Source organism: Fistularia commersonii, chromosome 11 (assembly GCF_037954325.1).
Source record: "Fistularia commersonii isolate RoL2024-O1a breed Wild chromosome 11, RoL_Fcom_v1.0, whole genome shotgun sequence".
Taxonomy (NCBI): Eukaryota; Metazoa; Chordata; class Actinopteri; order Syngnathiformes; family Fistulariidae; genus Fistularia; species Fistularia commersonii.
In genome coordinates, this window is record NC_141294.1 from 13676993 (window position 1) to 13689806 (window position 12814).

General features: G+C 55.8%; 1 protein-coding gene across 3 annotated transcripts; it reads right to left on the reverse strand.

The window, feature by feature from the left end:
- Positions 1-6818: 6818 nt before the first annotated feature.
- On the reverse strand, positions 6819-11599 carry macc1 (MET transcriptional regulator MACC1). Of its 3 annotated transcripts, none has more exons than XM_086155075.1 (5): positions 11270-11599; positions 10260-10382; positions 8142-10183; positions 7867-8055; positions 6819-7793 (listed from the first exon to the last, which is right to left on the reverse strand). In XM_086155075.1, the coding sequence occupies exons 2-5, from the start codon at positions 10372-10374 to the stop codon at positions 7590-7592; spliced, it is 2550 nt and encodes an 849-aa protein (XP_086011201.1). In that variant the 5' UTR covers positions 10375-10382; positions 11270-11599; the 3' UTR covers positions 6819-7589. The 3 variants fall into 3 exon arrangements, with proteins under 3 accessions (XP_086011201.1, XP_086011202.1, XP_086011200.1); XM_086155076.1 differs by lacking the exon at positions 11270-11599 and adding an exon at positions 10504-10698; XM_086155074.1 differs by lacking the exon at positions 11270-11599 and having other exon boundaries at positions 10260-10698.
- Between the last annotated feature and the right edge of the window lie 1215 nt (positions 11600-12814).

Genomic DNA, 12814 nt, shown 5'->3' on the forward strand with positions numbered 1-12814 from the left:
TCGATCCTCGATGAAGACAAAACCTTGGTCGGGCCCTGACGGCCTGTCAGGACGGGGCCATCAGGAGAAAAACGCTGCCGGTCTTTCATTGCTCCGCCTCTCCGGGGAGGAGGACTTCCCAGAGCGCCGGCCAACGTTCTAACCATCTCCGGCGCAGATCTGCGGAGGGACCCGGACCTGGTATCGGCGGAAGCGTGCGATAACGGCGTCCCTGTGTGGGCGAGAGGCGAGAGGGTCCCGCAGGCCAGGATGGAAACGGGCCTTTATAAGGCGTCTGCAGGCTCCTGGACGCCCGTAAAAAGAAAGCCTTTGAAAGCGCCACACTTTGATGTGGCAGGGATCTCATCGCGTTCCTGCCGCGACTTGGAGGAAACCGGGCAGCCTGCGGCCCGCCGCTCCGCAGACGGGAAGGTGGCGATACGGCCCGCAAATGGGCGCACGTGTGCACGGACGCCGTCTGCGGCGGGCGCTCCGGAGCTGAAGCGCTCCACAGCGACACCTTATTAGCCACCAAGAAGCAACAAACCCCCGGTGTGTTTTCACAGCTTGGAGGCCTGGGGGGGGGGGCTGCAGGGCTCGAGTGGAAGACCTGGCATCCACACACACACACACACACACACACACTCAAAACAAACAGTTTGAGCAAAGGGAGAGTCACAGTCTGACGTTGCCGTAGAAGAAGCCTGTGCGATCACCGACACCAACATCTGCGCTGCTTTTATTTTCCCTCACCCTGACGACGGGGCCGAGAGTCGGCCCGTGAACTTTGTTCCCTTGGATCTCCTAAAACGCAAACCTCCGGCCCACTGAGCCGTGCCTTCTGCTGTCTATAAAGCCGCCCGGTGGACCACACACACACACACACACACACACACACGCAGGCGCAGCGGTGACCCGTGCGGTGGAGACGTGTCTGCGGGGAGCGACGGCAGCTTCATCATATTTGGCCCGACAGGTGCCGGGGAGAGCGCTGAGGCGCTGCGGTCGGAGGAAAAGCGGCGAATGTGTTGAAACCCGCTCATTACAGAGGCCGTAAATCACAGAGTTCATCTTGGCCGACGCTCGCGACGACCGCGGCGCCTCGCGCTCTGCCGGGACGTCGCTTTGATTTAATTAATCCATCAAACACCGGCTGCATCTGGATCGGCGACGGGGCCACGATTATTCTCGCCAATTCAACGGGAATAGAATTGATTTGCAAAAACAAGCCGCGGAAGGAGTCGTGTCCCTCCGCTCGGGGTCACGCGAGAAGGGGGAAGGACGACCGGGAAGGAAAAGCACGTCGGCCCCGACGCCGGATGATGTGTCGGCGGTCGACGTCCGAGCAGATGATCCGAGACCCGAACGCCACCTCGCCGTCGGCCCCCGGATCGACCCATCGTATGGGGAGATGATGAAACCTTGATCTGGCCCTCCAGGGAGGGGTCTCACCCCCGGTCCGGCTCTGAATCCCGGGCTGTTCCCGGTCCAGAGACGGCGTCCCTCTTCTCCAGGACCTCCTCCTGGATCACCTCCCCAGGAGGGCCTCCAGGAGGCGCCCTGACCGGACGGGGCCTCCTCATCCTCCTCATCCTCCTCATCCTCCTCCGGGTGCCGACTCTGTCCGAGCTCCTCGCCGCCATCAGAGGGAGAGCCTGGACTCCCTCAAGAGGAAACTCGTGTTGGAACCCGTGATCTTGGTTCCTTCGATCACCAGCCGGAGCCGGAGACCACAGGTGAAGGTGTCCGGTGCCGTTTTCTGCCCCGAACCGGACCGGCCGGGGGAAACCCACCGATGATCCAGTCCAAATAAAATGTACCGACTCGGCGAGAGTCTGACCTCCGAGTCCTTTCTGTTTCCGCACGGCCGATGTTTTTATCTCTGATTAAAATACCCGCAGACTCAAAGAAGGATTCACAGGATCCGTCTGAATGGCGCCGCCGTGAGCCTCCATGGGGAGGTGTTTTAGCGTTTAGCCGTGCTTCCCCATCAAACCTCATCGTCCCGAAGCACGACAAGACCGGCGTGTCGGCGCGGACGAGCTCGGTGATTTAACCGAAGATCTGGATTCTGCTGCCGCGACGGCTCGGTGTTCACGTGAAAGCCGACGTCGAAAAATCCCGAGGCCGCGCACGATGACGGATCCCGGATGCGCCTCGTTGAATAAAGCCGGGAATTCCCCCGGTTTGAGGCGACGGTCCTCGGTTGGTTTGGAGTCTGTTGAAGCTCAGAGGTGGAACACCTCTCCCTTCCCCGCTATCTCTTCACCGCGCCGCCTGTTCAGAAGATAAAGCTCCGCCGACCTCTCCGCTGACCTCGCCGCGCCGCTCTGAACTATTAGTTCCTGCAGAACGCTTGCAGATTGCGATCTGAGCGTGGGATATCGGCGGCGGGAGTCAAAACAGGAAGGGAATATGACGGCGCGTCAGGAATCGCATGCGAAGACCACCTCGGGGCGGGAGGACGTCGGTCGCGTCCGCGACGGCGGGGTCTTGATCTTCATCTGCGGTTTTGACGGCCGCTGACAAAGATCCCGGCGGAGGGGGGCGGGAAAGCGTGGTCCAGATTTCCACGGCGCTCTCGGCTCAGACCGCAAGCGCAGCGAGGAGTCCCGGCGCTCAGGAGGAGAGGTCACACAGAGGGCTCCAGCTGTGGATGAGGATGAATAGCGTGGAGAGGGATGATGGGCAGAGGTGTGGGGGCGGGGCGCCGGGACCCGGGGAGCCATCGGGACGGAGGAGGATCTCCGCTCCTTTGCCAAGAACAACACGGCAGCGACCGGGAGGATCACGCCGACCGCTTATAGACACACGTTGAGAAATGAGATCGGGATTCCGCATTCCTGAGCGTCGCCTTCGGCCCGGCGGGAGAATCCGGCGATAACTTCCAGGAGATTCGCGCCGTCGTCTCCCGGCGTGGCGATCCTGAAGCGAAGCCGCCGGCCTCGGCCTCGGACGCAGCTGCGATCCCGGCTCCCTCGGATCTCCGCTCACCTCCGCTCCTCCCAGAGAGGCGGCTGGAAGCCTCCTCCTCCTCCTCCTCCTCCTCCTCCTCCTCCTCCTTAAGTCAGCCCAATCTGTCAGGACACAATAGGCTACCTCTCCAGCTATGTTGTTTTTGGAATAGGAAGCCTTCAGCCTTGCTTGTTCTCCCTCTAGGTCGACGGACCCCCCCGACCCCCACCCATCACCCCCTCACCTCCTCCTCGCAGCCTCAGCTCCGAGTGGAGATTTTGCCTCGGCGCTCCAGGGGGATTGTTTACTTTTACTTATCAGTGAGGAAGTAGCGTAATCGCGGTCGCCCTCTCCGTCCGACGGTGGCCTCCTCAGTCCGCGGTCCGGGTGCCACAAACTGTCCCGCGTCTATTTTTCAGAGCAAATGCTGATTTTTTTTCTTTTTTAAATCTACAGAATGCGGAGAATCGTTGGAGGTCCGGTCCAAGTCCGTCGGATAAACGGCGGCGCTGAAATGCAACGGCGTGTATCTTTAAGTGGACGATTTCTTTGGTGAGATAGTGAGCGACATCGTCCGCAAAGAAAACTGCGACGCAGCCAAACACAGTTAATTCCAGATGAGGATGTGATTCCTGAGCCGATGTTTCTCATTGAGGCCGATGGCGTAAAAATGTACTTTTCGTGAAAGGTTTCACCGGTGACGCACACACACACACACACACACACACACACACACACACACGCATTATCAAACAGTTCCTCGGCACATTGTATCTCCTCCCCGGCTCTCCTCCATATGGTTTTCAAATCACTGACAAACTGGTGGGTGTCACGGCTGGTACATCAGAGCTGTCAGCGGACCCCCCCCACCCAAAAACAAAAAAAAAAACATCGCGGTACACCTGACAAAACCTTCAACGGCGAGATGGGATGCGATCGCTTCGACAAAAAATAAACTCGCGCCTCACAAGAGGAGAAATACCTTGCCGCCATTCCGGCAGGCGTCTCTGTAAATCAGTCTTTGTTGCGTCCGGGGTCTCGGAGGTCTCGGCCTCCTTTATTTTATCGCGGCGTTCCGCCGTGATGGCGCTCCTTAGGGCTCGCCGATGGAAAAAGTGACAGGGAGAAGGAAGCGAGGTGTCCGGGGACGCGGATGAAGATTACTCACAAAGCCTCCCCGAACGCTGCCAAACTCCTCAGGTTGTTTTTTTTTCCTCTTGAGTCATTTGGTAACGGAGCCTCCTCCTTCGCAGCCGTGGTCAGAGGACGAGGCTCCGCGCAGACTGTTAGTCAGGAGAAAGGCACCCAACACCGGGCGCCAATCGACACCTCCGAACACCGCAAGTATTCCAGAGCTGTGACTTGAAATCCGCGACCGTCCGGCGGATCCGGAGCCGTTCGATCCGCGGGAAAGGCGACTCGCTTCGTGGCGTGTTGTTTTTTTCTCGCGCGTGCGGCGAACGGGTTTGACGGACTCCATTTTGAGAATCTGTTTTTCGGGAAAAAGAGGCGATTGATTTATTGCGGTTGGAACCGAATCGGGTCGATAAATATTTGACTCGCGGACGTATTTCGCCGCGGTCCGGTTTATTTTCGCAGTGGAATCCAAACTCATAACGGGTTGTAGTTGTTTCAACATTGGACGCGGTACCGAGCGACTACAAGACGGCTGATAGATGAAGTGCAGCTACAGAGACGCTCTTTTTTTCCTTCCCGACTTTTCTAATTACCGAACTCTCTCCGCTTTCACGTCATCCGTTACCAGATTATTAGGGTGAGATCTGAAAAGGGCGGAGGGCGGCGTGCGGTAGGAGTCACCGCCACTACCTTTGCCGCGCGCATAAATCAGCGGGCTAATAAATTGAAAGCTAAATGACTTCTTGCCCTCAACATATATCACGGAGGCAAACCAAATGAAGCCTTATATACCCTGGGGGACAGAGGAATGCTTCTGTTCATAACAGTGATTTGTGGACGGCTCCCATGGTTGCGGGCTCCAGAAATCACCGTTGTGTCGTCCTTTCTTGCACGAACCGCTTTACATCCGTCAGACCTGCAGCGGTATCTTTGATTTGTTGCAGGGAAAATCTTTATTTGTCCCCTCTGGTTTTACTCAAAAACTTTCCAGGCGCGATCGACGACCCGCCTTTATTTGCACTCCATGCAGAGAGCGGTCACGACCCGGACCATTAGCGGTATCCCCTGGTTCAGAATACACTCAAGACAACAATAAACAACAACAACAACAACAACAACAGCAAGAAAACATAATAATCGTGGCAGCGCGCCCGGCCTGCCACAGGCCGCGCAGCCTCGGCTGGACGCGCAAATCTCCGCTGCAATGGCGCCACCTAGTGGCCAAAGGTCGTCACTGCTGCTCGGCGGCGGCTTCAGTATTGCACGAATAAAGATCTCCTTCTTCTTCTTCTTCTTCTTCTTCTTCTTCTTCTTCTTTTCCTTTCGGCTTTTCCTAGTAAAAATATTCATCCCAAGTTACAAAAATAACAGCATGTACAGAGAGGGGGCTAATGAGTGTCACTGGGATAATAAGGTGAATAAATTATAAAGTAAAATGTAGTGTTTTCTGTTTATCTAGGGAGGGATGTGATGAAAATGCACATCATTCTGTGCAGAAACAGGCTGGTGGCGGCTTTGCGCCTGCGTCTGATTGCGCACCTGTGAGTGGTTGCAGCAGAGGACAGGTGCGTCCAATGAAACAGCTGATTATCCCGCCCGAACCGTCCATCAGTGAGACACTGACATGAGTGTCCATCGAGCAGCGGCGACCCGGAGACAGCGAGGTAGTCTGATCCAGACCTCACTAGAGCTGCGACGACGGACAGCGGCAGTGAGAAAACTACCGATGCGGTAGCAGGAGTGAAGCTCCATTGCCTTCTGAACAGAGGAGCCGCCTGGAGGCTCAGCCAGAGCTTCTAGCCTCCGGACGAACGGAGGCTTGGAGGACGTTGAGCCGTGCACTTCAGAACCAGAGAGGTCCTGAAGACAGCGGAGGTTCGGCCAATCAGCGGGGAGGCCATCTGTCTGGCGGGGCCGAATGCAGACGTACGTTCATTCACGCATCATATGGTCGCGCGACCGTTCAGCCGCTCATTCACTTGATCACAGAGACCCGCAACCACTCGCCAACCAGCCGATTCGATGTTACGCTGTGTTTATCTCCCTCCATCTGCACGCTCTCATCCTCCTCTTCTTCTCCGGCCCGCTTCCTCGCCACCTGTCAGACGTCCATCGCCGTCGCCGACGCCGTGGTCCGAAAACGGGGAATAAATGGACAATCTGCCCCCGAAACCCGGGCGAACACAAAGACATAATAGTTTATGATTAATCTTAATGGCCTCCTGCTCCCACACACGCCGGCCTATTTATGGCCTCGGCAGCAACGTGTAATCACCGCCGGCGGATCCTGACCAGATGATTCACGCGCCAGTCAGACGGCGAGATGCACGGTGACTCACCTTCATCTACGTTCGAGTTTTCAAATCAGCCGAACGGCCGTCCTGCCGCCGGGATCTCGTGCACGGAGGGAGAGCTTCACACGGACTCGGGTTTCTAAATGAAATCGGGTGGCGGAGAGCCGAGGAACGGCCTCCGGCGGGCAGCTCCTGCTCACCGCAGATGATGCCGCGTGTTTTTGGAGCCGCCAAAAGCTGATAAACATTTCTTTCCAAAATCTCTCAAGAGATTTAATCGGCTCATTCGGCGGTGGGTTTGATAGGTCGGCGGCGTGGAAGCGCTCTCACCTGGACAAACGCAGCCGGCGAGAACAAAACAAAGAAAACGGGGAAATAATGCGCTTTGAGGAAGAAGCTCTAACGTTCACGAGCTGAAAATCCACCGAGGGGACGCAGATGATCATCACGTTATCAGCCCGACGGTGCAGACGCTTCGCTGCGCTTCGTGTTTATTCACATCAAACTGCGTATCAAAAACCAGCGTGGTCGTACTTCACATGGCACCGGTGGGAACGACAAAAAAACATCACAATATCAGACAGAGGTGAATATGCAGGAATTAAAGGTGTACACGTGATCTACAATGTGCACAACTACGATCACACAGGGTAGAAAACTGATGGCACACACTGAAAGCTACGATGTTTGTGGTTTTGTTCTTGAGGAAGGAAGGCGAGGAGCGTCCCTTCGCTTTGGCGGATCGGTGTGAAGGAGCGGGGCTCGGCCAGGAAGCTTTTCACATTTGTCGGTATGGCAGCGGACGTGCGAGTCGGTGAGTGAATGGTTGTGTGTCTCTAGACGTGGCCCTGCGATTGGTCCAGGGTGACCCCCGCCTCTGGCCCGAGGAGGTGGGGGTCACCCCCCGGCGGCAGGACCGGCGGTGCAGATCATGAATGAATGAATGAATGAAAAAATCATCGACATCCCGAGGACGGTTTTGTCCAGAACAATAAAAAAGCCTTCATTTAACCGTACTTCCATCCTCCGGTTTCCGGGACCCCGTGATGTTTCCCTCACAGCTCCGTGGCCGCGAGAAGAAAATAAAGCACCCTTCCAGCTCGAGCCGGAGCCTCGCGCGTCGCGCGCACAAACACAGCTAAGTAACTTCTTCGTCCTGTAATGAAACCTGACGTTTTCCCACCAGAGCGGCGGGCGCCGTGCCGGGCGTCAACGTGCCGGCGTCTACGTGTCGGGCTGGGCCGAGGCCCGGAGGACGTCCAGGCAGTTGACGGTGAGCAGGGCGCCGGTCAGCTGCCTCCACTGTCTGGTGGCGGGGTTCTTCATTTTGTCCAGGGCCAGGTGCAGGTCCTGGATCATGTCCCTGTAGCTGTCTCCGTAACGCTGACTCCAGGAGAACAGGAAGTCATAGGCGGGTTTCCACATTGACTGGACAAAGAGGAAGCCCGTGAATCACCTGGGAAGTTGTCACGCGCGTCACGTTCCGGCTTGGTGAACTGACCTGGGGACCGACTTCTCCGCTCTTTCCTCGGTGCGGCGCCTCGTAGGCCGCCATCTGGGCCCCGTTGAGTTTTCCCACTTTCTCCGCGAGCTCCCGCCATCGGACGCCCAGCTCCACGGCGGCGGACAGGATGACGACGTTCTGGATGAGCTGTGCCACCAGCGTCACGCAGTCCATCTTCAGCAGACCCTTGGAGGAAGGACACGGCAGAGCTAAGTCGGCGGGACCGGCGAAACCGGCGAAACCTGGACGCGGCGTTTTTAAAATGCACTCACAACCAGGAGCTCGTGGAGAAACTTCCTCTTGCTCTTCTCGGCGTGGCAGTCCTCCTTCAGCTTCTCCAGCACGCAGGCCACCTTGTCGGCCTCGGTTTCGGCGCCGCGCCGCGTGATGGTGTCCAGCGTGGCGCCGTAATACCCCAAGGCGTCGGCGAAGCCCCTCCAGCTGCTTATGCGCTCGGTGACCAGCGTCTGGATGGCCGAGTACATGTAGGTGAGCTTCATGAAGGGCAGCGTCATGTTGTCCAGCAGCACCTCGGTGGTGATCCGGACGCCGGTGAAGTCGATCACCTGCTCCCGGGTGATGACCTTGACATTTTTGCAGTGGACCAGGCCGGTCCTGCCCCGGAGGAACCCGATGTACCACTCCTTGACCTTCGAGTTGCCCACCGACTTCACCGTCTCCCTGGACAGGAGAGCCACCGTGTCGCCCTTGAAGTATTCCAGCAGGTACTCCACGCGCGGCTGGCGGAGCACCGACTTGAGCGCCACGCCGTACCAGCTCACGCTCACGGGCGCGTCTTTGAATTTCGGGAGGTCCGGCACCCTGTCCTCCGGGATGGGCGAGGTCCTGGCCGGCCCCGTCCGCCCGCAAACCCGCTTGTCGGATCGGACGGGCGCGGCGGGGGGGGAGCGGACCTGGAAGCTCGCCACGGGCGTGGAGTCCCACTCCGTCACTCGCAGATCCAACGTAAAGGGTTTCATTTCGCCGCCGCCGCAGGACAGCGCCACGGGTAAATGCAGGACCGTCCCTATTTTCAGCTGACTCTGCCTCACCCGCTTCTCTCTGTCCTCCAGTCTGATTTGGAACGGCGAGTCGGAGACGGCGCTGGCCACCAGCAGGTCGCGCAGCTGCCGGGGCTTGTAGCGGTGCGTGCCCCACAGCCGGAGCACCAGCGGCGGCAGCTGCTTGTCGCCTCGACAGATGTCTGAAAACGGCAGCTTGGGCGGGACGTCGTCATGGCAGCAGACCACGATCACGACCTTGAAGGACGGGTGGATGTAGCGGGGGCCGTAAAGTGCGACGGTGACGTGGCGGTCGAGGTGATCCCAGACGGACGTAGCCGGGGGCAGCGCCGCCGAGGCCTCCGCGACCGCTATCGCGTAGAAATGAGTCTTCAGCTCCTGGATTCTCATCCGCAACACGTTCTGATGAACGTGACAGTCGTTCACCCTGCGATACGGTCCCTCTCTTTTGTTTGACAACAGCCCGACCACGGAGGCCATCGTCTGGCTTTGAGGGTCCTTCTTCACCTCCCCGGACAGCTTCAGCTCCAGGGAGACGCACTCCTTGGTGTTGATGTTGCTGAGCACCACCTCCAGGAGCGGGCTCACCGTCGTCCTGTGATTGCTGTTGAGTCCGGGGGGGGGGTCCAGCGTGACTTTCAGCGTGACCTCCTGGACTTCGCCCGGAGGAAGGTGGCCCGGCGGGATGTGGACTTTGAAGTCGGAGTCGGGCAGGCGCGCGGCGCCGCCGGCGTGGCCGATTTTGCAGACGACCTGAAAGTCCGAGGCCTGAGTCTGAGCCCAGCCGGGACTCTGGCTCATCAGGTTCAGGTCCAGGCACGAGCGGGTTAGCTGGCGGTGGCTCAGCCAGGCCATCTTGTAAGCCTCGCGGTCATTCTTCAGCCACTCGAAGTCTGGGTTCAGCACCGGCTCGGGCGGAGCGCAGCTGTTCACCTTGGCCGGCCTGGGCGCCTTCCTCTCCAGCTGCTCCAGGATGTCCGAGGCGCTTCTCCATCTGCCCGAGCGGTTGTTGACGGCGCGTGTTTTTCCCGGAAAACCGCCCGCGTCGCCCTCGTCCGATGAGGAGCCGGCGGCGTCCTCGTCGTTCGCGTCCAGGTGATTGTCGGAGCCCGGCGTCAAGCTCGTTCTGAGACGACCGTTTTCCTCCCGGCCCCCGCTTACGATCTCGTCTAAAAACGGGTTGGACGCGGACAGCTTGTTCAAAAATGGATTTCTGGTCTGAAAAGAGCGCGTGACCTCCGGCTGTAAAAGGGCCCACTCGCCGTTCTGCGTCACCTGTGACGCACTTCCATCTACAAATATAGCGGAATTGTGTTACTCGGTTTGTTTTGAACGCAATGTCCTCAAAGGTAATAGCTTCTTGTTTACCTTTCCGTCCGTTGCTGCTTGAGGGATCGTCCTCCAGGTCAATTAGAGTCCCCTCGGACTTGCTGCGCACGAGATTCCCCACCTGGCGGAAGGACCTTGCTCTCCCAGCCGCCATATTTTCATCTAAAATCACAGAGACTATCACATCTTACGTTTCTGGTCCCAAACAGACACGGCCGCTTCGGAGGGCCGAGCAAAAACGACGACGCGACCAGACAGGATAACGATCAGCAAATACTTCTACCGTATCATTGTGAAACACCCAGAGGGATCCGGATCTATTCCTGTCGCCAAGAGTGATCGTCAATAACTTGTAATCATTTGCGCGCAAATCTCTGCAACGCGAGCTGTTTTCTGTCACAACCGGCTCCGTTTGAGCCCCCGGGCTCTCCGCTGATTGTTACAGAAACGTGTTCATCGGGGAATGAAGACTGCACTCCTCACTCGCTTGGGTAAAAGGACGCCCATTCATGACTTGTCACAGTGAGTCAGTCATTAATGATGTGTTTTCTTACACCAGTGCACAAAAACAGGTTGGTCTTGTTGTCGGGTTCGGAGACAGTAGCTTGTTGGCTCACTCGCCCCCTTTTCACTGTACCGGAATTCTGAGAATAATTATGGCTGCTCTAGAAATCGAAAAATAAAACGCTGAAGCTTTTCCCAAATACTGTGATAAACCACACGATCTGCTTATGATCAACTATTTCCCCATATTTACAGAGACATCCTTTTGCGACAGAAAAGACTGCAACTTCAGTCATGAAATCCCTGCTCTCCGGTGTCACGACCCGGAGCTCCCACGGACACAAACAGTTTCGGTGTGTCAACTAGTGTGTGTGTGTGTGTGTGTGTGTGTGTGTGTGTGTGTGTGTGTGTGTGTGTGTGTGTGTGTGTGTGTGCAGTGGTTACACATTAATAACACATACTAAGATCCGGTTTCGGCTGTTAATAAACTAGAGAAAAAGCAAGAAGAAACACATGCTGGAGAGAAAATAAGAGTTTGATCTCACCTTCGGCATGAGATGTTTGTAGTTTTTACTTGAGCGCGTTTGTAGGACAAGAGACCAATCCACTGTCACTTACACCTTGTCCAAGGGGCGTGTTCGTGACGTCACCACCGCTGGCACCGTGTAGCATTCTGGGAGTTGTAGTTCTGGGAGCACTGCTGTGTAGGCCGGTGTAGCGGTGGCGAGACTACAAGACCCACAATGCAACGCGCCGGGTACGCTGGGGACATACCTGAAACCGAGCGATACCTGTAAGTTTCGACTGGCTGCCGATAAGCGCGTTAAAGCAAATAAAGCAGGGATTGATAACTGTTACAGATGAAACACACACACACACAAAATCCGTCAACATAAGTAACTTTATATCTTAACTGTATTCTTTTGTTTTGTTGCGTGTCGCCCCCCCCCCCCAAATTAGCCGGAAGTGAATTAGGCTAGCTTGCGTAGGAATCATTAGCCTACTAATTAGACGGCGGAGGAACACGTTAACGTTGCTAACATTGCGGCGATCTTCCGTTCGCTAACTAAGTTGTCAGTGAGAAAAGTCAACAGTTTAATTGACTTAACTGTTTTATTATCAACGCCGGGCTCAGAGAACAGAGATGAAAATTCCCCAAAGGAACAGAGGGATAAACAGAAGTTAATGTCATCAAGAGCAGAAGTCGGTTATCAGGCTGAGCAGGCCGTGATGAGGCCGCACGGCTCGATAAAATAGGTCCTCTTGTCAAATTGAGCCAAGCTGAAGTTCAAAAAGGGAAGTTAAAAGAGAAATACTTGTTATTTTCGCTTTAAAATGCATCAGTCGAACTCCAAAGTACTTTCAAAGTTCAACACCGCATGGCAAACCGAACAGCTACACAAGCGGAATCAAACAATGAGCAATAATGATCATCAAACAGCACTCATTAGTGAGATTTATGACTCATCGCCTTTAATTAGAACAACATAACGGTTGAAAAGGTAGAATTAGTGAAGATAAGGTAAGTATTCATTTCATGTATTCGTACATTTCATTTACTTTCGTTGGATTGCAAGCGATAGAGATTCATTTTACCCGTTTTTCCAGCGATAGTGAAAAAGACAATGTATTTTAAGTAGGAGATAGAAGTGATTGATGTTCACCTTGCTGAGGGGTCAAAGATGATAGAATATCCCCCTAGAGCTGTGGATTTTGCTTTAACATACAGCCGGCGTGTAAAGAGCACGACTAAGTACTCTTTAGTGTCGAGTTCCATGTAGCAAGTACGGCACGTGGGGCTGGAGGTGAACTCCACATCCCGCAGAAGCACGGGTGAAATGATTTTACTCCTGGTTGAAACCAAAACGCGCCGGCAAATTCTGCTCCCTTTTCAGAAGGCCGTCAGACGGAGGAAGCGCCCGAGGCCCTTAAAGGTTTCCCTTGACTTAAACTGCGGTTTGGTCCTTTTGTCTGTGTTTGTTTTTGCAGAGCCCCCCGGTGTGTGCTCTAAACCCTCTGATACCTATTCAGCGGCGTGTCTTATCTGCAAGGGGTGGAAAGCACAGGGGAGCACATCGTATGAGGATTCT